This window comes from Neovison vison, chromosome 9 (assembly GCF_020171115.1).
Source record: "Neovison vison isolate M4711 chromosome 9, ASM_NN_V1, whole genome shotgun sequence".
Classification (NCBI taxonomy): Eukaryota; Metazoa; Chordata; class Mammalia; order Carnivora; family Mustelidae; genus Neogale; species Neogale vison.
This window is the reverse complement of record NC_058099.1, coordinates 32,117,537-32,142,760: the sequence shown is the minus strand read 5'-3', so window position 1 is coordinate 32,142,760 and position 25,224 is coordinate 32,117,537. Positions and strand designations below refer to the sequence as shown.

Below are 25,224 nucleotides of genomic sequence, written 5' to 3'. Positions count from 1 at the left end.
CTCTGCCTTCTTTTCAGAGATCTTCATAGAATCACAGGGCAGGAAGGGACCTCAAAAGTGACCTAATACAGTGTTTCTCAGACTCTTAGATTGACACACCAGTAAAACTAGAACTACTGTCACCACCACCTGCTCTTGCCGAGTAGGAGCGACTCGTATCAAGGCCAGTCCTACAAAATGTGTGTATTGTCAGGTAAGCTCCTCGCCTTCTTGTTTTTCTCAAGTTGTCTCCACCTTTGGGCCATTGGGGCACCATTGGGGCACCAACTGCTGGGTCCAATCCTCATTCAAAATGTGACCCCCGCCCCGCAGCTATCCTGCTCCATGCTGGCCCAGTCTCTGGGGGCCCTTCTGGAGGGAGCTCTGCTTCCTGGAATGTTCCTCCTCCCGGAAAGCTGGCTCTACTCCCATGGTCTCCCCAGTATTTTTGCCCTGCCCTCTGGGGCCCCACAGACCTTGGCCTTCCTCTGGCTGCTTCTTTCTGCTTCCTGTACGTATGCTCTGTGGCACCGAGTGTGCCACCATAAGGCACTGATGGCAGAACACGAGGACACGAGGCAGTCCCCTGACTTGTAAGAATTCTTAGAACAAAGAGAATCTCCCAGCTATTTACAGTGTTTCATGAGCACACACAGCCTGCTACCCACCCTCCCCGCCCGGCCCACCGGCCTGCCAAAAAATTTTTTTTAAAAATTGTGAACAAGCCATACAGACTAACAGGTTTTATTTTTGTTACTGGTGGGGCTCATACCAATTTAATGTTTCTCTGTGTGTTGAAAGGCAGCAAGACAGCCTGGAGAAAACGTGGCCCCTCCTAAGAATGAGAGGTGAGCCCTGCATTCAGACCTGCTGTTCCCTGTACCCGGGGGACCTTGGTGAGATTAATGTCCTTATGCCACAGAACAAACTGAAAAAAGGGAGAGAGAGAGAGAGAGAGAGAGAAACCAAGAAACAGACTCTTAACTGTAGAGAACTAGTCGTTTCCAGAGGGGCAGTGGGTGGGGGGGACTGGATGAAATAGATGATGGGGATCAAAGAGGACATGATGCATGATGGCAAAACAAAATCTGTGTGCCATGGTCACTGACCTGGCAGGAAGTGGCTGAGAGAGCTGCCCAATGGGGCAGGTGTGGGAGAGACAGGGCAGCTTCACTGGCTCACTGCGAGTGCCTGCACTGGAAAGGTTGTCACGGGAAGGAAGCTGAGCAGCATTTATGCCTTTGATGAGCAAAATCAACATGGGAAGACAAATCCACAGTTATTTAATACACATTTGGCAAACAAAAGTCCTTTAGAGAAATCAAGTCCCTTCATGAGGAAAATAATAATAAAAAGTGATGTTTGATGCTGAGGAACATGGGAACCCACTCGGGAGAGCTGAAACAAAATGGAAACTTGGTCTCATATCAAAGGATACAGCAGCTTTGTGCAGGACTCAAGGCTAAACTTTAGCCCAGTCACCTGGAGGCCAGAGACATGTCTCCCTGAAGAAGACAGCCATGCCCTTTGTCCAGTAGCCCTAGGGACCTGGCTCTGACAGGAACTGGGAACCTGGTGGGCTTGGCTCACCCCACTGGGCAGGGCCCTGAGGAGGGGTCCCTGGGTGGTTTCTGCTTTAGAAAGAACTGGAGACAGATGAACTGGCTTTCTGCTCTATCCCAGTACCAGTGATTCTGTATTGATTTCCCTTCTGTCATCCCAAGCTTTGGTGAATCACTGTCCATACAGACTGGCTTCTTAGATGAGGGGCTGAAATTTCAGGCAGAGCCTAATCCCCTCTTAGGCGGCATGTTCCAGAGGAGCAGACACCTCCAGAGGCCAGTGGCGAGTCTGGCAGACCTTCCAGAAATATTTAAGGAGAATCTGCCCAGAGGCAGATTCACCTTCCACCTCCTAGGGAGGAGACTCATTCTCTGGCTTGTCCTACAGAATTTGGTATTGACTTTATCAGGAAAAAACATCGGGTGTCCTTGCATGTTGAACAGGATCTGTTAGTTAAAAAGACATGATAATCTTGCTTGAAATGGACAAGGACAGATGGGCACGGATGATGCTTCACAACACCTTCAGGCTGGGCTACAAAATCTTCCCAAGAAGAGTCCCGAGCTTTGGGAGGCGTTCTTGGTGGCATGGGTCAGCAAAGGTGCCCACAGCAGCCTAGTCTGATCCTGGCCTGCATGGCTGTGTCCTTGGGCAGCTCCAAGGTAAGAGAAAATGGAAGGGTTTCCTGCTTCCTCTTTGCTGGATCAGCTCCTGCAATTTGGCTGGAAAGACTTCCTGCTTCTTTCTGTTCACCTTGCTGGGAATCCCAAAGACACAAACCCCCAGAGTCAGAACTGCTGGAGTGTGGGGATCCTCTGACAATTCTTGCTTCCCTGGACTCTGAGGCCAGCAGAGCCCAGCTAAGCTGCTGCTCCCTCTGGCGGGAGGTCCCTTCTTCTGGCCTTACCCTGTGCTCCCCTCCCTAGCTATGGCTACATTTGGGCAAGTGGGAGGTAGGGGAGAGGAGGACGGGGAGATAGAGAGGGAGGCTGAGATTAACTTCAGATGTGCAACCAGAGTGGGGAGCTCTCAAATCTGCATGGCTCAACATGGTGTGAAAAGGGCTTTCTCGCTTACATCTGATCTTCAGCACCTTGGAGAGCACTAGCCTCTTCTAACAACAACAACAAAAAAGCCAGCTGTTACCCAGTAAGGGGCTGAGCAAAAACCCAGTGTTAGGATTGACTCTAGATTCAGTGCTCTCTCCAGGGGGACAGACTGTTTCTATGCATTTTAAAAAAACCCAAATCAAAAAACAACAACAATAAAACCCAACCCAAATCAGAAAAACAGGTATCTAACAACCCAAGCAACATGTAGTGCACAAACGTTATATACAGACCAACTTCACACAGGCTGTCCCTGTCTGGGGGCCCGCTAGCTTCCTCATCTGCTAGCCTTCTCCTACTGGGCCAAACCTCAGCCATCGCAGACAATGTGCTCAGAGCCACGGACCTAGCATATGCCTTCATCATAAGTCATTATAAGACTCCTCACACAGCGCTGCAACACATTTATTACATGCTTGTCTCTTCTAAGACACTCTGGGCTCTTTAAGGGCAGAAATGTGCATATTTCAACTCTGGATCCAAAACACAAGTAAGGACAGGCACAGGCTGGATGCTCAGTGCATGTCTGGTGAATGTAAGCATTCTCCTTGCAAAACTAGCTGGCTTCTATCTAATGGTCTGGCACCGAAGGAAGGTGGTAGGAGTATCCCCTGGCTGGCGGGGGGTGTGGCACGAACACACAGCACACACCAGTGGGGCTACGGCACTAAAGCTGGGGAACAGGGCCCTCTCCCCTGCAAAAGATGGAGAGTCCTCTGAGCCAGGTCCCAATCACCCAAAAGTTCAGGGGACTCCCCAACCCTGATGTCCTACTGCCAAAGCAGGGCCCCGCTGCCAGGAGATGCTGGGCACAGAGAAGGACTGAGGATCCCTGACCCAGCTAAAGCCCTTGAGTGGCCCCCTCACCCGACTCCCAGCAGCTGAGTCCTCGTGACTGCCACTGTCCCAGTCAAAGAAGGCTTCCTGGACAGCGTCCCAGGAACCTGTCTTGCAAGAGCACCATGAAGAGGTGATCTGTGAGCAAACATATGGGAAATACTACATGTTACACAGCTGCCTCCAAGAGGCCCTACAAACGCAGGCAAGCTGAAGGTCCTGAGATGTCCTGCAGCAATACAGTCATATAACTGGGCTTTAACCCAGTGCCTGCCAAACCTATCTGATCACATAGTGCCGTACCCCACTTTCACATACACACTCCCTTGATTTTTCTTTATGAAAAACCCATTAACATCCCATGGAAGTAGTGTTCCAAGGAACCCACTTTGGGGAATGCTGGTTCAGGTACTGAGCAAGGGAAACACTTCCTATGGAGGAGAATGGCCTCTTACAGACCGGTGGGGGTGGGGGGGTGCGGATACATGTGCGGGGTGGGGAGTGTCACCAGGAAGGGGAAGATCATGCCCCAGAAAGTGTGCCAGAAATCTCTCATCAGACAGCAACACAAACTGCCTGGGAGAAAAGCCTTAGAGCCACTTGACTCCAATGGAAAAGACAAGAGAAGCACCTCTCCCGAGCCTCAGTTTTCCCACCTGCAAGATGGGAATCAGCCCTGCTCTGTCTGGGCCATCAGATGAGGAAAGCTGCCCCCTCCAGCACAGTTTGTGTGTGTGGCAGACGTCCAGTCAAATATACCTGGCAGCATGCTGCACGGATAGGGGGCTTATGGAAAAACTAGCACAGCAGCAGGAAGCAGACAAAGAACCTCGGAGCATGTAACTCAGAGACCAGTGTATTTCAGGGGCAAACAACCTTTGGCCTATCGAGAACTAAGCCCTGGAGACATCAGTACGTTACAATATTGAGGATAACCCGGGGCCTCCAGCTCTGGAAGTCTATGTGGATCAGTGGAAAGGACTGGGCCTGGAAGCCCACCAGAGCCAGGTCTGGGCCAGCTATGCCCACCCTGGGCTGTGTAACTGGCACGTAGCTTCACTCTGTGGGTTTCCCAGATGTGCAGGGCTCTCCAGGGTGACAGAGAGGATGGATGACACTGACCTCAAGCTGCTGCACACAGTACATGCGCATTGACCATATCTCCTTAAAGGCCTGGCTTTGAGGGCTATTTACAAATAAGCCTGTCAGTGACGGCTAAAGTGCAGCCTCCTCCCGGGAGTGTTGCAAGTAGGCTGCTGCCAGTGGGAGGATGGGAGGAGGGAGGAGAAGCTGTCTCAACGGGCAGGGGTGGGGGAAACATGAGGTGGTCAGAGCTGCCCTGCAAAGCCAACGGAGGGGGAGCAGGCCTTCGTGGCTGGGGAGTGACATGAGCAGCCACACCTCCCAAGGAGATCACCACGTAGCCTGGTGGAGCTCATGGCAAAGATAACTCTGTGAAGGCTACGGCCTACTGGGTGCTCTGTACAGACTAAAAGCTTTCTGCACAGCAGCTCTCAGCTCTGAGCAAGAGGCCAAGTGATCTGTCCTAGGATATGCAGCTGGCCAGCCACAGGGCTGGAGGTGAACTTTGAGCCTGAGTTCTGCCATGCCGCCTCTTGAGGTTGGGACCGACCATTCCTGTCCTCTCCTGCCTATAAAGGTCCCCAAGGGTGGGGACTGGCTCTAGCTTGTCTCTGTAGCCCCGGCACCCAGTACGTTAACAAATGCAGCAAGCATTGGCCAAATGACTCACTTGAAAACACTTCTAAAAGCTACTGTCGAAGCTCTGCAAATGTAATAGAGGCAGAAAACCGTAAGGACCGATTCCCTTCTGAGGAACATAGCATTAGCAGGGTGTACAAGAAATTCCAAACACTTGGCTTCTTTGTCTAGAAAATTTGAGCACCAAAGTCCCTCCACAGTGCAATATATTAGGGTCTCCTGTTCCCCCTTGATGTGCAGGAAAGCCTATGGCGACATGGCATGAGCAGAGCAGACTATCGGCGGAGCCTCCTCCTGCCTGACCCTAGATCTTGCAGGTGAGGACATTGACGGCCAGAAGGGAGAAGGGACCTGAGATCACAAAGCAGGCCTACTCTTTTTTTCCTACAGAAAAGCCTGCCATCGCAATAAAGACAAACGCATTCAGTGCACACATCCTGAATACCTGCTGTGTGTTGTAGGCAGTCAGTGCAGCTGGGTGTTAGAACGGAGTCCTAAACAAGCAGTAAGGAACCCTGGGGCCTGAAAAGTTACTTCTGTATGAGGGAGTCAAGGAAGGCTTTACTGGATCGGTGACTTGGATCACAAAGAAAAAGTTAGAAGTTTTATGGGAAGATGTGTCAGGGAAAGCTAAGCTTCCTCTAAAACATGGTGCTGCCCTGGCTAAGTGTATACTTGCTGCTGGGCAGCCACCACCTGAGCAAAGACTACATTTCCCAGCCTCCTATGCAGCCAGGTGGGGCCATGTGACTACCAGTGGCCAATGGAACTTGAGCAGGAGTGGATGGAGCAAGAACAGTGGAGAGGAATGTGGTTAAGAATGGCTGTGCCTTCTCCATCGCCCCTTTCCCCTTTCTGTCAGCAAGAAGCAAAGATGCTAAAGCCCCTGGGGATGACAGGGCCACAAGGTGAAAGGAACTGGGTCCCCAAATTACAGTGGGAAGCCACCTGCCAAGCAGAAGCAGCCATACCAGACTTCATATGAGGATAAGTCTACCGCGTTGGAGTTTGTTACAGCAAGAGTATCACCAACTACGAAAGCAGAGAAGAGAAGGGAAGACAGGCATCTGGGGCAGAGGGAACGTGACAAAGGCAGGGTGGTGTGACCAACCGAGGCGTGTTTCAGAGAATGGGGAGGAGTTGATGGTGGCCGGAACACGGGCTGCGTGAGGGTAGCACTGGGATTCAGAAAGCTCACGCTGGTCACCACAGGAGGGAGGATCATGTACAGGGATTGTTTCCTGGGGCCCTGGTGTTGCTGGCACTGCTCTCAAAGGAAGAGTGGAAGTTGTGAATGGTTTCCTGTAAAATTTGTCTCTCGCGTCCCTGTGGAGGAAATCAAAAACAGACACAATGTCTTGTTAAATCTTTTAACTATTAGTTCAATTGACATAGTGTTGGTAATGCTCAACTCATACTTGAGAAACCCATGGGTATCGTGGGGAAAATAAATTATCTAATTAAAAGAGTACTGAGTTTAATAAAAACACGCTGGCTCAGAATGTCCCCCAGTACCCACAATCCCAGCATGTCAAGGCTGGAAAGGGCCCCCAACATGCAGGGGTCCAATCCCCCAGACAAGGACGGGACACAGAGCCCAGGGAGCAGGACTGACTTGGCCCAGGTCACATGGCCTGGAAGGGAGGTTGCGTCCCAATTCACTCTGTGTGTCTTTCTAGCTCTCAGATTTCTAGGGAATTGAGTGGGAGCGGAATTCTTTCTGCTACAGAGGGAGTTTGAACTGCTGTACTCCCCCTTGCCCAAAAGACGTCAGATTGCTCTTGGCAATGATTCATGACTCACTCTAGCCCCGCAGCATTCCCCCCACAACACTACCCCTTAACACACACATTTTGACATGAAAAAAGAGAGAAGATGTGAATATTTCTTTCAGCCCAGGGAACATCTTCACTGAATACCTGGCTGGGAGGCAGCAATACACAGAGACCAGAGACTGGAACCAAACAGCCTGGGTTTAAATCCCATTTCTCCCATTTACTAGCTGAGTGACCCTGAGCAAGACACTTAGTCTCTCTGGGCCTTAGTTTCCCTATCTATAAAATGGGGATAATAATAGTACTCAAATGGTTGCTGGTGACATCAGATCCTGTGTGGGCAGTAGGAGGCTGACAGGTCCTGTCCTCCAGAGGATAGCAGTGTGAACGAAACACGTATTTTTTAAAACCAACAAATGTGGTCAAAATGTAAAGCAGATTAAAAATGAATAATCTTTGGCAGACTGTTCTCTGCTAAGAGTAAAAAGGGAAAAAAAGAAGTCCACTGAGTGAGCTCAGACTTCAAATTCTCTCTTCTTTCATTTTGTGGACTCTTCAGGTCCCATGGGACCCCTCCATGAGCCCTGAGCCGGGACCTCTACCACCATCTAGGCCTCCTAGACACTTGAGCAGGCAGTAAGACCGCCCGGCATGCCAATCCTTCCAATTAAGTTAAATAAGCTAGAAAAATACCCCCTCCTCGGAGTCCAACAACACAAACCTAAAGGCTGCAGGGCAGAGGGCAAGGCATAGACGTGGGGTCAGAAGATGGCGAGTCCCTATTCAACAGTTCCCTCGCCGTGGCGTCCCAGGCAAGACCCCGCGCTGATGGACTTCCTATCTGCAAATGGCAGACAGGAGGACATGCTGGGACTGTGAGGAGGCTTGACCCGGGATAATGAACGGGTGACACTGGGAAAACTGCAGAAGGCTGAAAAACTAAACAGGAGCAACGATGGCCATGTGACTATGACATGCTACCTTGGCCTGAACCACCTGAGAGACGAGGTCAGGGCCAGCCAGGGTTCCAGCACTCTGCCTCCTACTAAGGAGAGAGCCGTAGACAAGGAAAACCGTAACTGTTCCCGGCATCCACAATGACTGAAGACGATGATAATAATTGCCCCTTAGAAACCCCTGCGCTTCAAGGGACCTGCCTGATAATTCCTAAAAAGCAAAAAGCAAATGGCCATGAAACGTAGAAAAACGGGTTCAGTCTAACCAGTAGTTAAAGAAATACAAATTAAAACGAGGCACGTTTTTTGGCCTCCAAATTAATAAACATCTAAGAGCAAACCGAGAGCACTCAGTGCTGGCGGGGATCCGCTGACACCAGAGCCACATGCCCCCAGCTGGTGGGAAGTTCACTGGCTCTTTCTGGAAAGTAATTCAGGAGGAAGTGCCCTATACCTTGATTTAGACTCTTTGACTCCACGAGTCCACTTTTAGACATCTATTCTGAGGAGATAATTAGAAAGCCTTATACACAAAGTTGCCCACTGCAGCAGTATTAATAGAAAGTTCGGATATCCACATATCCAACAAGTAGGGATTTAAAATAAGGTAATTTTAGTACATCCATGCAAATGTATTCTATTAAAAAGAGTTTTTAATGACACGAGTAACTGCATATATTTAATGTTAAATGAAGAAAAGAGGAGGTAAAATTATAGATCCAAATTTATCTCCGCAGAGAAAAATATTTGGCAGCAAACACTGCAGTGATCTTCCCAAATGTGAACAGCACTGGCCTCTGGCTGGTTGGATCATGATTCCTCTAAGAGCTCTTTTGCCCTCTCTGGCACTGTGCAAACTTCGTAAAATGACTGTGTGCTGCTCTGACAGTCATACACACACACACAAGATGGCAAGACTGCAATGGCTTTGGACCAATGAAAGGTGAAATTCAGGTGAAGTTTCTGGTTGACCACCTCCAACATATAAACTGTTTGAAACTAGTCAACTAATAAGCCCACTCAAGTACACATCACAACTTGCATACTGGCGGTGGGGGGTAGGCTCAGCCGGAAGGCCTGTGGCTTGAAAGGCTGTGGACCCATGCTGCTTTCCTGGTATTTTCAACAATATAACAAAACAAACATGAAACATTTTAGGTTAAAATGTTCTAACTATTTTTTGACTGTGCAAGAAACACATTTTAGGTTATAACCTTGTTACGTGTAAATACATACAACTGAAACAAATTTTACCCTCCTATCTGCAAAGAATGCTGACATTTTCTACGCTATTCTGTTTTTTAAAATGCTGCTGGGGAACCACTAAATTGGGTCCACAACCCCCCACCATGCTGTGGACCACAGCCATGAAGACACTGCTGGTCAAGGAAAGCTGGGCCTCCCTCCCTCGGGTCCTGGTCTGGGTTCTTGAATGTGTCCAGAGCATCAGAGCCACCGAGGGGGTCCCTCTTGGCTGAGGCTGGGTTGCAAAAGAGAAAGTATGGGCATTGAAGAGGGAGTGGATACCCATAGCCATCAAGAAGGAGGCAGGATGCCCTGAAGTCAGGGTGAGGCGGGGCCAGCCCAGAAGAGCTCAGGCCCAGGGCCTCCAAAGGCCATCCAAAGGGCTCCTGGAAGCCAGGCTCGGCCTGAGAACTTCTTTCCTCTAAGAAGCAGTGCATAGCTGCAATGGTTACCCCAGGGTTGAGCGGTTTTTGTGATCTTTAGCTTCTCCCAGTCATGCTTTTGCTCTAGGACACGCTGTGGTGCACGGACCTTACGTCCACTGGACTTTGCCTGGTAATTCAGACTTTCCCTCTGCCCCCATTTCCATGTGGAACTAGCTGACTTTGAAGGTAGATGCTGCCCGTGGGAGGGACGTGGGTGGGACGAGCCGGCCCTTCGGTCTGGTGGGTCAGAAGCACCCAGGTCTCTTGGTTGAGAGCTGGTCAGCTGGCACCCAGCCCCCCAAAAGACCACTGTTACGGAAGAAATGTGCCCCCACCACCCAAACTCCTATGTTGAAACCCCAGCCCCAGTGGGATGGTGTGAGATGGTGAGGACTTTGGGAGGTGACAGGGCTTGGATGAGGTCACAGGGTGGGACTCTCATGATGGCAGCAGTGCCCCTAGAAGAAGACAGAGGAAAGACCTCGCTTCCCTGCTCTCTGCTATGTGAGGACACGATAAGAAGGTGGCAGTGGGAAACTTGGAGAGGGACCCTCACAGATCTCAACCACGCTGGCAGGTTGGTCTGGGACTTGCAGCCACAAGGCTGTGACAACCAACTCCTGCTGTTCCTGAGCCACCTGGTAGATGGTCCGTGGAGATGCCGCCTGAACTAAGAACCATGAACCTATTGATGCTTCTGCTTCTCTAGGCTGGGCCTTGTTTGGTGCAGCACACAGACTGCTACAGGAATAGAGGCAATGAATGGGAGAGAAAATGAAAAAGGTCCCGGTGTGGGCAAACGTTAAGAAAAATGTTCTCCTCTGGAGTCGGCTTGAGCTGCCACATCATCCACTCTGATCACAGCTGTTAATGTTCCTGAGAGTCTCAAGCCAGTCCAGTCTGCCTCTTTTCTGTGATCCTGGGCCACAAAGGCCATGATCACTGAGGGCAGAGGGGAGGCTCTGGAAGCATTAGCAGCTACCATCTACCATGCACTGGGCTAGGCATTTAGTGACACCCAGCTCCTGGCCTGTCCTCCCAACCCCTCCATGGTCCTCACTAGTGCTATATCTAGAACCTTTCCTGTCCTTCTTCAACTGGCTTGGCTTCCCCCCACCTCCATGCTCTCTTTGGCTCACAAGTCTGGCCTCTGGAGGCCAGAAGCAGGAAAGGTCCTGCAAACCTTGGGCCAAATCCCCCTACCATCACTCAGTCACCTGCTCCCCAAAGCCCTTGCCCTTACCTGACTGGGTCACCCTCAATCACCTTGGGGCCTCATCTGTCCCATCCGGGCTCCCCACACACCATACCACCTGCTCTCAGGTCCAGCACTCCCTGAGATCTTGAAATGTACTGGACCTCCGCTCACCACAGGGACTTTGCATACAAGCTTCCCTCTGCCTGGTCTGTACTCTTCTACCCTCTACCCAAACTTTCCCATCTTTCTTTCCATCCCAGACCTCCTGCCACTTCCTTGGGGATGTCTTCCAGGACCTTGTCTTTCCAGCCCTCGTTCAAGGTCAGGAGCTCTCCTTCATACACATCTGTGGCTTACACCGAGGCAGGGCAGCATAGTGGTCAATAAACCAAGTCCAGGTTCCAATTCTGGCTCTGCCACTTACCAGTAGTGTGATCTTAGTCCAGTTCCTTAACCTCCCTCTGCCTCAGTTCCTTATGAACTGGACCCGGCCTCAGTGGCTTTGTGAAGTTAAGGAAATGACTAGAAGTGACTGCTGAGAGCAGTGCTTGGCACAAAGTAGCCTCAGAGGTCAACATCCACGTCACGCTTGGGACACGGCAGAGAATCCAAGGGCTACTTTTCATGACTAAATCAATGCTCCAGGGGTGCCTGGGTGACTCAGTTGGTTAAAGCCTCTGCCTTCAGCTCAGGTCATGATCCCAGGGTCGAGGGATTGAGCCCCGCATTGGGTTCTCTGTTCAGCGGGGAGCCTGCTTCCTTCTCTCTCTGCCTACTTGTGATCTCTGTCTGTCAAATAAATAAGTAAATAAAAATCTTCTTGCTTGCTCTGGTTCGTCAATGCCCCAGCACCACCCTGGGCTTCGCCTCCCTGGCTAAGCCCTTACTACCATGCCAGACTGGCCCACTTCTAGCAACTTCCAGCAACTCCCATGCCTGCCTCACCCCCCTGTCCCCACCCTGCCCCTCACATCTCATAGCAGAGCAGAAACAGTGCTGATCTGGGAGCTGGGGTTCACTATCTACCCCTGAGCCTCAGCTTCCCCGTCTGTAAAGCGAGGCAGCCTGGGCCCATGGAACAGATGAGCTGTGTCGAGCAATGGGCCACTTACAGAAGAAAAAGAACAAACAGTAAAAACTCAAGGTAAAACACAGGCGCCAGAAACACTGCCAACTAAATCACTTGGAAGGACCACCTTGCAGCCTATAAACAGGTGAAATAGTAATGATGATGGCGACAGCAAGAGGCCCGACCCCACCTCCCCCCATCCCCAGTGGGGCTGGCAGGAGCCCCCTATGCCCAGCACGTGCTGGGGGGACATACGAAGAGGACCCGGGTGCAGGTCCTGCCTCACTTGCCTGCCCGCCTCTCCACCTGGGCACACTTCCCTCCCCGAGGCTCTGTTCCCAGCTGGACAAGGCAAGTGTGAGGATCTGGCCTCCGGATTAACTGGGAAAATGTATGGGAAGTGTCTTGTGAATGATAAAGGGTTACATGAATATTTATTTGCTGCTGGCACTCTAAGTCTGTTCAATATTTCTGTGCCTACCCAGCAATACACAGAAAGAACCATAAGACCGGTCATGCTCTCTGACACGACCTCGAGTTGTGGAACACAGCCCGAGGAACAAAACAACAGAAGAGAAAGGAACAAGGCAGAGATATCCATTATAGTGCTATTTGTAATAGCAAAACCCCAGACACGGCATGATTGTCTAACAAGAGGGGGGCTGTCAGGCCAAGCGTGAAACAGCAACAGGTAAGCAAGTCCTATCCCTTGTTGGAGACAGAAATGTCCAGCCCACATTAGGGAAGAAACCAGGAAGCAAAGGAGCTTGAATAGCCCAACAGCAACTGGGCTAAGGTTTGCCAAGTGAGTGGTGATTCACTTCTCATGTTTTTTTTTTTTTTTTTTTTTTTTAATTGTTCCTTGCATGTGTGCTTTGATGGGAGTGCATTGTTAATTTCTGGTTTAAAGCTGGTGAAACAGAAATTTAACATTAGACAAAAATGTAGGATGCCAACAATAACAACAGTGATTGACGGGTCTGTGTGTGGCAGGGGCGCTGCTAAGCATTTTGGTCCTGGCAACGACCCCACAGCCCCCAGTGGATGAGAAAAGCAAGGCTCAGGGAGGTGATGACTTCTAGGGACACAGTGAGTGAGTAAGAGGAGGAGTGGGCTCACCCCCAGGAGGGCCTGATTCCAGGGCCCCTCTTAGACGACAGCTTTGCTTCCACTGTACGCTGGAGGGCAATACCCAGCCATGTGGGTTGAAATGACCACAGGGAGTATTTTTGCTAACTCTGTGGGAAGAGAGATCTGGAAAAGGAACGGGGAGGTGGGGAGCACTCGGTGGTCAGAAGTGTGCACATGGGGCCGCCCTCTGCCAGATGTGCCAGAGGAGACAAAATCCGACCCCAGATATCCTCGGGAACACGGAGGGCTTAGTAAGGCTCCTAGTGGAGCTCTCTGCTCTTTGAAATGGGAGAAAAAGATTGAGAACAATACCTTGCCTGCATTCAGTTCAGAAATTGCTGCCAAGATCTGCTGCCTGGATCCATCTGTCTTAATACCCAGCTCCTTCAAGTCGCCGTCGGTGAGCGTGAGGAAGGCTTCCATGTCCACCTGGAAAGAGAGAAGGGGGATTCGTTACCATCTGCTGGGTGCCACGCCTCGTTTTTTCCCATGCCTCATTTTTTCCCCCATCCACACCAGAAATATCATGATTATGAGCTATTAGTGCTTATTAGCAGTGAATTAATTATGATTTAGTTTACGATGACTTTATGATGAAAGTTTGGTTGAAAGGACTACGAAGGACTAATTCTCCTCAGCTCTAGCTGGGAATCCCGGGACAGGTGCACTGTGGAAAGACTCCCGACCATTGCACAAGGAAGGGGAGTCTCTGAGAGCATAATCTGGGTGGCCGGCATGCTGCAGATCCAAGGCTGCTCTTAGAAGTTTGATCCCAGGTGGCTGTACTTGCCCAGAGATCGGAAACCGCATAGAAAATGCACATATATGGCGGGACTCAGACGTTTCCCCCCTGAGGACCAGGGAGAGGTAGACTGTGGAAAGACAGAGTGAGCAAGTCAGCAAGCAGAAGTGATAAAGGGAAGAAGGGCCACGGAGAACCGAAGCTGAGAAGGGCTCAGAACAACGGCATCTCAAAGCCACACGACCCTTGGCTGCTATAGGGGAAACCCTGACATTTCTGTCATCCCAGCTTGGGCCTCAGCTCCAGGCGAAGAACCAACGGGTTGCCCTGCTATGTGGCTGGTATGTTGCCGTGTCTGTCCTGCTCAGAGGCAGCAAGCACAGCAGGCGGAGGCCGGCTCCACACACCCCAGGTCTGTCCCGGAGCCTCACTGTCAGGTGACGACGGGAGGACACAAAAGCTAACACCGTGTGAGGCACTTTCTGACTATTTGGCACAGACTCAGTCGTTTAAGCCTTATGACATAAGGTGAAATGATTATTATCCTCTGTTGAGGGGGGATGGGGAAACTGAGGCACAGAGAGATTCAGTCCCCAAGGTCTCATGACCAGTAAGTGAAAGCCAAGACTGGAACCCAGGCTGTGGGCTCCACAGTACCTCCTCTTCTCTGAGGAGCCACGTCACCCTTTGATGCTACAGCTGTAGCCACTGACCTCCCTCCTGTGGTTTCCTGGAGGCAACGGCCTCCTTGCTAATGTGACCTGGTGTTCCCTAAGAATTAAGGGGTTCTGTCCCTTGTATGGGCCCTTGCAAATTAGACCCCAAAATGGTAGTCGTCAGGGAGAAGTGGCTGCTATGGGCAGCTGTCTCTCCAGTCCGTGCGTGGGACAGAGCCAGTGCTGCCTGGACGTGGACAGGGCCTCGATCCCCACTTGCTGCCGGGGGCACCTGGGCAGGAACCTTACCTCAGTTTCCCCCCTGAAATGTATGAATCCTCCTCCGACCTAACTTACTGGTGGTTGTAGGGTCTACCCAGAGGGCTTCCACAAAGTTTTGCAAACTAAATAAATTACAAAAACGTTATAGTTTTATGTAATATAATATTGCTGTCATTTAAAATAAAACTCTCATAACTTATTGAAAACCCTTAGTTCTTTACTTTAAAAGAAGGCTTGTTTTCTATTCCCTCAGAGATACTGAACAAGATTCTTAACATTTTTTCTTTGAAACATTTGATGCATGTGGAGATAGAGGAATTTTTTTCTGAAAAATGTCCCCCATCTTTCCTTTTCTATTTTAAATAGTCATTCTACTTTCCTGGATTGAAACAACCCTGAAGCAGGCGTGAGTTGGTAGGGAAGGGTCTGCTCGGACCCCAGCCCCAAGCCCTGGGAGGTGCCTCCCTACGTCTCTCTGGGACTTTACAGCTCAAAAGGGGCTGAGGGCCTGAAAGAGCAGATGACATGGTTTTGACAGACACCGCCTGCCCCTGGCTGGGCCGGACACTCCCCACGGTCCCACCCCCTGCTTGTCCCCATGGCCAGCTCCTCAGCACCTCTTGCCTATGGCACCCCCCCACCCTGGCCACCCTCTTCTGACTGGAATCTCCTTTCCTGTGAGTCTGCCCCTAGCTCCCCCATCAACCCTGGTCTGCCATTCATACCAGAAGCCAGAGGTCTCTGGACCACGGTGCACAGATCACGTTCATGTTGGCCAGGCCCTGCCCAGTCAGGCTCCACTCTCTGCCCCAGATGCACCAGCCTCACTCAGGCCCTGAACAGGCCACAGTGCTGACGGCTCTCTGCGCATGTCTGCTTCCTCTTCCCAGACACCCTTCTACCCTGCTCCCCTCCCTCAAAGGTCAGTTTATGCTCAGCCAATGTCTCCTCTGGCCCTCATTCAAAAGACGCCCTTCCTGGGCTCCCAGAATGCTCTGGGCATTTCTGCCATTGCTAGGGTCAGGCTCTGGTAGAGGGCCTGATAGAGGGCAGAGACCTGAGCTGTGTTTGCTGGCTGACTGAATGACCACACCAGTCAATATGCTACTGCATCCCCAGATGAACGGACCTTCTCAGTCTCTGACCTCTATCAACCCTGTGGGCTACCAAACCGTCACAGCTCATTTTAGGTGGAGAGAACCAGAGACTAAATTCTCCTCACGTGAGCACTTCTGGAGGGTTAGCAGGATGAGGCAGAAACATCTGTGTCCTTTCAATATTCATGCCCTACTTTTTTTTAGTAATACTTTTTTTTAGTAATAGAATCTTAGTTGTCAGCTAGGCATTTTCATGAAGCTAAAGAACTATATTTCTGAGTTTCCCTTGCATATGAGTATGTCAATTGACAAACTTTTGGCTAATGAGATATAAGAAGGTTTATGGTACTTTGAGGAAGTCTCTCTTAAAAAAGGAAAGCAGGTATCATTTTGCTCTCTCCTTCCATTCTGCTGCCTGGAATGTGGAGGTAATGGCTGGAGCTCTAGCAGCCATTCTGGACTTTGAGGACGAGGGCCATATACCCTAGTGGAGCAGAGAGCTAGAAGGAGATTTGGTGACTCAAATGAACACCTTTTGTGGGAAAAATAACCTTCTATTTTGTTTAAGATACTACTACCTGGGATTTTTCAATATATATAGCTAAATCCATCCAAATACAGGTAGAGAGATGAAAATTATCAGTCTGCTTCAGTTTCAATATTGAGAGGATGAGAAAATATACTTACTTCATTCTTCTTCCAAATTCTTAACAAGGACTAAAAGCATATAAAGGGAAGACATTTTTATGAGCCCTGGAAATGAGGGAAAAGTACTATCTGCATGCCAGGTACTTTAAGGAGTTTCTTATGGACTGAGAAGTGCTCTGTAGCTGCAGGGATGGGTGTGAAGGGGAGGGCAGGGGCAATCCATGATGTTAAAACCCAACTCCCATTAAAGCCTTCCAGGGAACACGGGATCTCTGTATAGACAGACGGCAACTCTCACACAGTGCTGTCGAGCTTCTATGTGGTCCAGTGGGGAGCTCAGCACAGGGGGACAGCTGAGCTGGTTCGGTTAACCTCACCCCACCCGACACAAACAGAAATCCTCCAGTCAGTGGCTCCCAGCTCTTCCCACAGGGCTGCCCCAGGCCTCAGCACCCTCCCTGACCCCAGAGGCTGTGGAGACCACAGCAACTCTGCATAGTCTCCCCTCCCTCTAAAACTCTGAAAGTGTAATATTTCATCAGGAACATACCTCAGTTCCCTATAAGGGACAACGGCAAGAACCAGAGAATGGTGAATGAAGGTGTGCCCCCAGACATGCCGGCTCCCAAACGGGGAAGCAACTAAGAACCCAGGACAAATGTTGCCTTGTGACACAGAGACACTTCAAGAAACAGAAGCACACCTTGAGATGTGTTCCCTGCACACCCCAAGAGGGCGCAGAACACAGCACACAAAGGCAGGCCACCAGCAGTGTACGGGAAAGATTTCTTGGTGATGAGAAACATCGCTGTGGAGGTTTAAAACACTGGAGAGACAGGAAGGACCCACTGGCTATAGCAGGAAAGCAAGGGAGGAAGAAGGCTGCTTTACTCTGTCTGCTGCTCAAGACAAAATGCTAGTCCCTGAGCAGCATCTCAAGCTTGCAGGGACAGTGAGCGAGTCTCAGGACTGCAACTGTCATGAGGACCGTCATCACGGGCTCGACCAGGCCCCAGAAATATTCTAAGCCAGTGATTATACCAGTGGACTAGTGGGCCTACAGAGGAGTTTATGGGGCCAAAATGGTCAGTTTTTTTCAAAAACTTGAGTTATAACTCACTTTCAATACAGTCCGCCCATTTGGAGTGTACAGCTCCTAAGGAATTTGTCAGTGGTACAGTGACAGCAATGTAACAGGACAGAGGGCAGCTACGCTTGTGGTGAACACAGGGGAAAGGATAAGCCTGTCAAATCGCCAAGCTCCACACCTGAAATTAACGCAACACCATGTGCAACTAGACCCAAGGAAAAAAATCTTTTTAATTAAAAAAAGAAAGCAGACGATTCAGTGATTTTTTAGTATATTCCGAGTTGTGCAACCATCATGCTCAATTTTAGAACATTTTCATCACTCCCCAAAGGAACCCACACCCGTATAAGCAGTCAGTCCCCATTCTCTCCTCCCCCCACTCCTTGGCAACCACTAATTACTTTCTGTCTCTACAGATTTGCCTATTCTGGACATTTCATATAAATGGAATCACACCATATGTGGCCTTTTGTGTCTGGCTTCTTCCCTTCAGCATGTGTGTTCCAGGCTCCGCCGTGTCATAGTGTGTGTCAGCACTTTCTTCCTTTTTATGGCCGAATTATATTCCATTGTACGGCAGTAACACATCTGGCCAGTCACCAATTAGTGGGCATTTGTGCTGTTTCCCACTTGTTGGCTATTATGAATAAGGCTGCTGTGTGCAAGTTTTTGTGTGGACATATGTTTTCAGTTCTCTTAGGCCCACGCCCAGGAGTGGGATTGCTAGGTCACATGGTAATTCTATGTTTAACATTTTGAGAAACTGCCAAACGGCAGAACGGTCATTTTTTTTTTTTTTTAAATGTGATTGTGAGCACTTTTAAGCAAAAGGAACTCTCCCGGATTAACACAGACATCCTACACCCAGACACTCAGCCCAGAGTCCTTAGGATTTGCTTTTGACCCGCATTAGATCTAAAAGCCTGTCAGTCCATCCCCTTCAACAAAAGTGTGAGCAGGACAGACACAAACTTTACTAGCGAGAGCAGTGCACAAAATAACAAAATTCTGTTACAACAAAACAAGCCATAAGGCCCCCAGGATTTCACTGTGATGAACTGAACTAAATGTGCGGAACACAAACTCCCATTTCCTCAGCTGTCTCAGTGAAAAAGATCAATCTACACTTGCAAGATAAAAACCCATATATTTGATTTTTTTTTTACAGTAATATTTGATGGACATTCAAAAATAACATTCTTACCTCTTGCTCCTCAAAAATGGGCTGATATTTCTCAAGTGACAATTTCTTAAGGATTCCAGTCAGTTCATCTTTGAGAGGGAAAGATGTGAAAAGATATTTTAGAATTTGGCAAAATGCATCAGAACAGTGGTCTTCAAACTCATAAAGCAGTGGCAACCTTATCTCAAATGAAATGTCACAAGAAACTCCCAACACGGAAAGCAGATCGAAACTCAGCTTGTAGGGATGCAGCTGGGGGCAGGTCCAAGCCACCTGCCAGCCACGCCTCCCCTCAGGGCATGCCCCTGGCATCTCCCCAACCCCAAACCCCAAAGTGGGAGGGGGCCAGGTGACCCTCCAACGGCTGCCATCTCCACGCTCTTGGGGTTCTAGCTGCTGGGACTAAAACTCCACTTTCTGTCCAAGAACAGCTTTTAATTATGATTTCTTGACTGCTGGTAGCCGCACCTGCAGCAAACGCTAATGCCAGCAAGTTGTCAGTGAGGCGGAGGAGAAACTTAAGAGAACAAGCAGGTGGCTTCAGACCAGAACTGGAGTTTGGCTCAGTGTGAGGAGGCTGTGGGCTCCCCGAAGGAAGGATGGATACATCTGAGTGAAAGAGATGCCAGAAGGCCACAGAGCAGGGGAAAACAGAAAATTTTGGATAGTAAGATTTCAGAGCAGGGAGGGTGAAGAAAGGAGACAAAAATAGCATCGGTGGGGGGCGGGGGTGGCTTGAGAAAATATTCATTCACCCATTCGATGGCAATTTACTAGACTCGGCTCTAGGGACTCAACGGAGACCAAAACAGGTAAGCAGGCTACCAGGCCAAAGGCGATGAGGACGAATGAAGCAGGGTAGGGGTAGATGACAGAATGGGAGAACGTTTTGTTTATTATAGAGTGTGGTTAACAAAGTGTTCCTTTATAAGGTACCATTTGAGCAGTAAATGAAGGAATTAACTATGTAACACCAAGGAAAAGATCAGCAGGCAGTATTCAGGCAGCAGGAAGAGCAAATGCAAAGGTCCTGGGGCCATGGGTGCAATTCACAGAAGAGTGGACAGGCGGTTAGGAGGCCTGAGTTCATTTTTTAACTCATTCATTCTACAGCAGCTACCAACATGCCTACTACATTCTGGGAGTGCAAGGATGGAAAGGTCTATGCTGTGAAGGAGCTCAGTGTGGCTGGGGAGATAAAATGAAGAGGCTGATGCACCATCAGGCACTCTACTTTGCACACGGATAACCCATTTGCTCTTTACAACAACCACACGAGTGCCATCCCATCATTGTCCCCATTTACAGATGAGGAAATAAGGTGTCAAAAGGTGGGCTACTACCACGTCTTGGATGAGATCGTACTGCTGGTCCATGGCAAAGCAGGAATTCACACTGAGTGGTCCAGCTCTCTGGCCTGCACTGGTGACAAGTGCTATGACAAGGAATATCAACAAGGGGATCTGGGGACAGGGGGGGCTGCTGACCAGCCTGAAGGACTGGAAAAGGCTTCACAGGAGAGTGCCACTGAGCTAGGATGGACGAGAGGAAACAAGTCCCAGCCTGTACAGAAGCCACTGACAGTTTCATGACGCCAACGCTTTGCTTCTGCTGTTCCCTCCACGGACGCAGCCTTTCCCCATAGTACTGTGCGGCTTAGGCGGCTAACAGCTGGCTCTCTGAGGGAAATGCATGTGTGTGCGGAGGTAGCCATGTAAGTTTATTGCGGATTTTACTGAGGGACACATGTAAGGGACATACAGCACCCAATTTACGTTACAGTAATACACCACACAACACTGGTTCTTACAAATTCCGCATCGCCAATGCTTGTGGCATCTCAGGCACCTCACTGAACGCTCGCACTGATTTTTGCCCTCCTCTTAGTCCAGAGCCGAGGACTACAGTCCCAACACAGGTGTTGCAGGACTGTTTCGTTTACAGGAACATGGAAGATGAGACGGAACAATGAGGATGCATATAGGACCTTCATGGGAGCAAGTCCACTGCGTGAAGTAATGGTTTTAAAATCCTGAAAGACTGTTTTCTCAATTTTTTGTGCAAGTCACACATTTAACTTTCTCCGACATTGTCTAGATGATGTCAGAGGCTCTAGGACACAGCAAACCAAACCCTGACTGGTGGCTGTTTGCTGACATCATGGAGTCAATGCCCCCTGCTGGCTGATTTCAAGCCACCAGCATAACCCGTGTTCCTGAAAGTGGAACTGGGAAGGGATGTGCATAGTGGCGTCTCGTTATATAGCATTTTCTACTGCATAAAGAGCACAGACATTCGTAAAATTAAAGTTAATAATATATTTTGTTTTAAATACCATGTATTTTTAATTTAATTAGTGTAATTATGTAAATACATGTAATTTGACTTTTTTGGGCTTCTTTCAGATGTGTTTTTATATAGATTTACATATCTATATGTTGTGTTTTTTCCTTTATATAATATATATACATATATTTTTATTATACAGGTATTATTTTTTTTTTAAGATTTTTTATTTATTTATTTGACAGACAGAGATCACAAGTAGGCAGAGAGACAGGCAGAGAGAGAGAGAGAGAGAGAGGAAAGCAGGCTCTCCGCTCAGCAGAGAGCCCGATGCGGGACTCGATCCCAGGACCCTGGGATCATGACCTGAGCCGAAGGCAGCGGCTTAACCCACTGAGCCACCCAGGCGCCCCTATTATACAGGTATTATATATAACACACACACACACACACACACATAGGTGTTGTTGCTTTGTTGTAATTTGACTTTTAATAGCTGTGTTTAATCACTGGTTTATGCGTTTCCTATAAATTCAATGACTGACTCTGGTCCGCAACTGCCCCGCCTCTCCTCAGCCCCCTGGCCTGAAGGCCTGCTTTTCGGTAAAGCCCGGCTATCCCGTGCTCTGCCGCTAACCCAGATTGGCTCCCATCTGTGTCACAATCCTGTACTGCTCTTCTGTCGCCTGCACCGCTCTTCTGTCGCCTGCACCGAATCCCCAGCCAGACTGTGAGCCATCCTAACACCCAGACAGGTGACTTCACCCAGTGCCCAAGCTTCTCCCCTCCTCAGCGAGGGAGTCTCGAGAGGGCAGCTGGTGGAAAGATGGGGCAGGACAAAGGCTTGCGGGTAGTCCGCAACTAGGGCCACATTTCCCACACAAATTTCATAAAAAGTAGCTGTCTGGGGGCTGGGTTGCCGCTCTGTCCTGTGACAATCTCACGGCCACAGGACAAAGGTCCTGCTGCCTCAGGACACAAGAACTCTGGAAGGGAAAACCAGGCTTTCTACACCAGAGAAATTAATCCAAAAAGAAACTGCTATCAGGTCCTCTTCTGTTTCTATCATGACTAGGGCTTTGCAAACCTTTTTAAATGAAGAGGGAGAGGGAAAAGAATAGGCAATGGGCAGTGCATTCAGATATCCACGGTCTCAACAATGTTTTGCAGAAAGGTGGGGTATGAGTACCTAACCGAACCTCTAGGAGTTAGAATTCCTAAAAGCCTCCAAGGTTGGAGAATTCATAAGTGGGGAACCCAACCCTCCATGTAGAAAACACAGCTTGGGAGGAATGGGGTTGCTAGTGACTCTGAAGTGGTTACAAATGAAGCCATAGAATATGGCTTATATATATATTATTGCCACAACAATAAAAGCAGCCCCCAAATAAAGAGGATGCCAACAGCAGCATGCATTAATTAGCTCGGTCCAGACCACAGTCAGTGTGGCTGGTTTCAGCTTATCACCTGCTGGGCAGAGCACGCTCAGCCCCGTCCTCCCTGTAGACAGGTGTCCTCATGTGAGCGGGAGGCCCTCCAACACCTGAGATTTCTCTACCTTCTCCGACACACTACTTGATCTGCCCCTGCCTGCACCCCATCTCTCACCAAAGCTCCACTCCCCTCCCTCCCACCTCGACCCCCTCATCCCAGGAACCACCAGAAGGCAGTTTAAAGGACAGGATTCTTCATCTCCCTTTGTCTTTTTTCTCTTCCTATCTTTACCTGGGGCCTTGCAGCTGGGCCTCCACTCCACCATCCTTTCTGCATTATCCCCACAGGAGGGGCGTATGTTCATGTGCCCAGGTTCTAAAGTTGTCCTGGTTACAGGGGACAGCTACTGCCTCTGCTTGCCCACCATCCATGCCCTCCTCCTTCTGAAAATGGCACTGTGACTCTCCTTTGAGGAGCCACTTCTCTCCGAGTCTTCAGGGCAGACCCTGACCCCAGCTACAGAGACAGACAAGAGACCTGCGCCTGACCAATGAGCACATTCCACTGGCACAGACACACGGTCAAGGATGGGCAAATGACCCATCACTGTAAAAAGAGCCAAGGCAGGCCAGTGACATTCACCCCAGGATTTTGCTGGACCTGCTCATGCTCAGAAGTTAGCACGCTTTCTGCTGGTGTGGCCAAGTTAGCAGGGAAAATGAGTAAGTTTGAAGTTCCTAAGAGACAACTTTGCCACCACTGAGATGAGAGAGCCTACCTGTTATATGGAGAAAAACATGCCCAAGATACCTGGATCAGCACACGCCTGAAGCACACCCTCGACACTTCTGCTTGATGAGCCAACCAGTTTTACTTAAACCGGTTTGAGTGGACACTGCATTACTTGAAAATGACAGAATTCTGATTTGCACAAGGTTCAGGGCAAGGTCCATAAGTGGTATTGGAGAAGCATGTCTACAAGTGTGTGTTTGGGTATGTCCACAAAACTCACCTACGCTGAAGCACTAGCTGAGGGAGCTTACCATACCATTAGCCCAGGAAAGATAAAAATATAAGGTGGGATCAGGGAAGAAAGGGGATAGGAATTTTTGTTGGAAATTTTCAAGGCCCGACTTAGGATGGCTATCGCATCAAGAGCACCTGCAGGTCCCAGTGGCAAAAAGAGGAAAGGGCGGCATTTTAGGACCTTGGTGGACTCACCCTCATCTGTGATGGTGCCGCTGCTGGAGCCCCCACTGCTCTTGGACTGCCGATGGGAAGAGGAGGAGGACACTGACGACTCGGCCGTGTGCCCTTTGGGTGAAGGGGAGGGCGTGAGCGTAGGTGAGGTGCTCTTGGAGGGAGTGGAAGTTCCAGACGGAGGCCTTTTGCTCGTCTCCAGCTTCTGCTGAAAAGAGTAAGACAAATATGTAAGCCGTCACCTGGAGGGTGGAGTGATGAAAACAGACACCCGGCAGGGAGCACGGGTGCTGTCTGACTCAGCAAGGAATCCAACCAGGATCTAACCAATCTAACTATGAAATCCACTTCAAAACACAGGCAAAGCAGAAACAGTATTGTCAGAACAGTCGTGGGAAAATCCTCCCCTGGGGCAGAAAGGCGGGGTGGGGGGGGGAGTAGGAGGGACCAAGAGGCCCCTGAGGAGCCTGGATCCTGTGTGCTAGTCCTGCCTGTATGCTACCAGGATGGAGTCCTTGCCAAGTCCTTTTCCTTCCCAGTCGGCCCAGCTCTAGACGGATGTGTGGCTTATCACTACACGAAGTCCCTTTCTGCTCCTGACGTCCCTTCATCTCACCCAGTCACTGCCAACCTTCCATCAAAGAATACATCACTTTTCCCTTCTTTGTATGTGTGTCATTTAGCTTTTAAAAAAGTACCTTTTTATTTTTAAATAATTTTAGACTTATAGAAGAGTTAAAAGATAGAACAGAGCATCCCTGTGTACCCATCAGCCAGCTTCTCCTGATGTTAACAGCTTCCGTAACTATAGCACATTATCAAAATGACGAAATTAACAGTCACACAATACTATTAGCTAATTGATGGACTTCACCCAGATTTCACTGGTGGTTCCACTTAATGTCCTGATTCTGGTCCAGGATCCCAAGTTGCACTGACTTTTCACATCTGTTTGATGTCCTCCAATCTGTGACAGCTCAGTCTTTCCTTGTTTTTCACGACCTTGACACTGTCGAAGAGTTGAAGAGTTTGTAGAGTATCCCTTGGTTTGGGGCTATTTTCTCATAATTAGATTTGCTTACAGATTTGGGGGCTAATGACCCCAGATGTAATGAACCATTCTTACTGCATCACACCAGGAGTCTCAAAGTACCCATTTCTTATTACTGATAATGTTGACCTTCATCACTTAGTTAAGGTGGTGTCTGTCCAGTTTCTCCGTGAAGTTGCAAACTTTTCCCTTTAAAATTAACAAGTATTTGGGGGAAGGAGGGTAGATTTTGAGCTAAATACCTTGTTGTTCCCAATAATGTTAGCATTTTTCAGTTGCTCTTATCTGCAGCGATTACTACCATGATATTCTAATGATATGAGATCTGCTATTTCCTTTACCTTTCACATTTATTAGTTGGAATTTTGTAAGAAAGAGTTGCTCATTTTCCCATTTATTCAGTTATTTATTTCTTATTGGGCTCATGGATATTAACGTTATTTTCTGGGCTATAATTTAGTTAAACTATTGCTATTTATTTTATGGTGATTCAAAGTATTCCAGTTTTGGCCACTGAGATCTTTCAGGTTGGCTCCTATGTCCTTT

At 49.2% G+C, this 25,224-nt stretch overlaps 1 protein-coding gene across 1 annotated transcript in view; it reads right to left on the bottom strand.

The window, feature by feature from the left end:
• Positions 1 to 707: 707 nt before the first annotated feature.
• Positions 708 to 25,224, bottom strand: part of ANKS6 (ankyrin repeat and sterile alpha motif domain containing 6) — a 44,110-nt gene continuing 19,593 nt past the window's right edge. Inside the window, exons 11-14 of the mRNA XM_044265273.1 lie at positions 23,649 to 23,832; positions 18,729 to 18,796; positions 13,322 to 13,438; positions 708 to 6,536 (exon numbers count right to left, since the gene is read on the bottom strand). Coding sequence (XP_044121208.1) covers positions 6,432 to 6,536; positions 13,322 to 13,438; positions 18,729 to 18,796; positions 23,649 to 23,832 — 474 coding nt within the window. The 3' untranslated portion in view covers positions 708 to 6,431. The remainder of the gene's footprint in view (positions 6,537 to 13,321; positions 13,439 to 18,728; positions 18,797 to 23,648; positions 23,833 to 25,224) is intronic.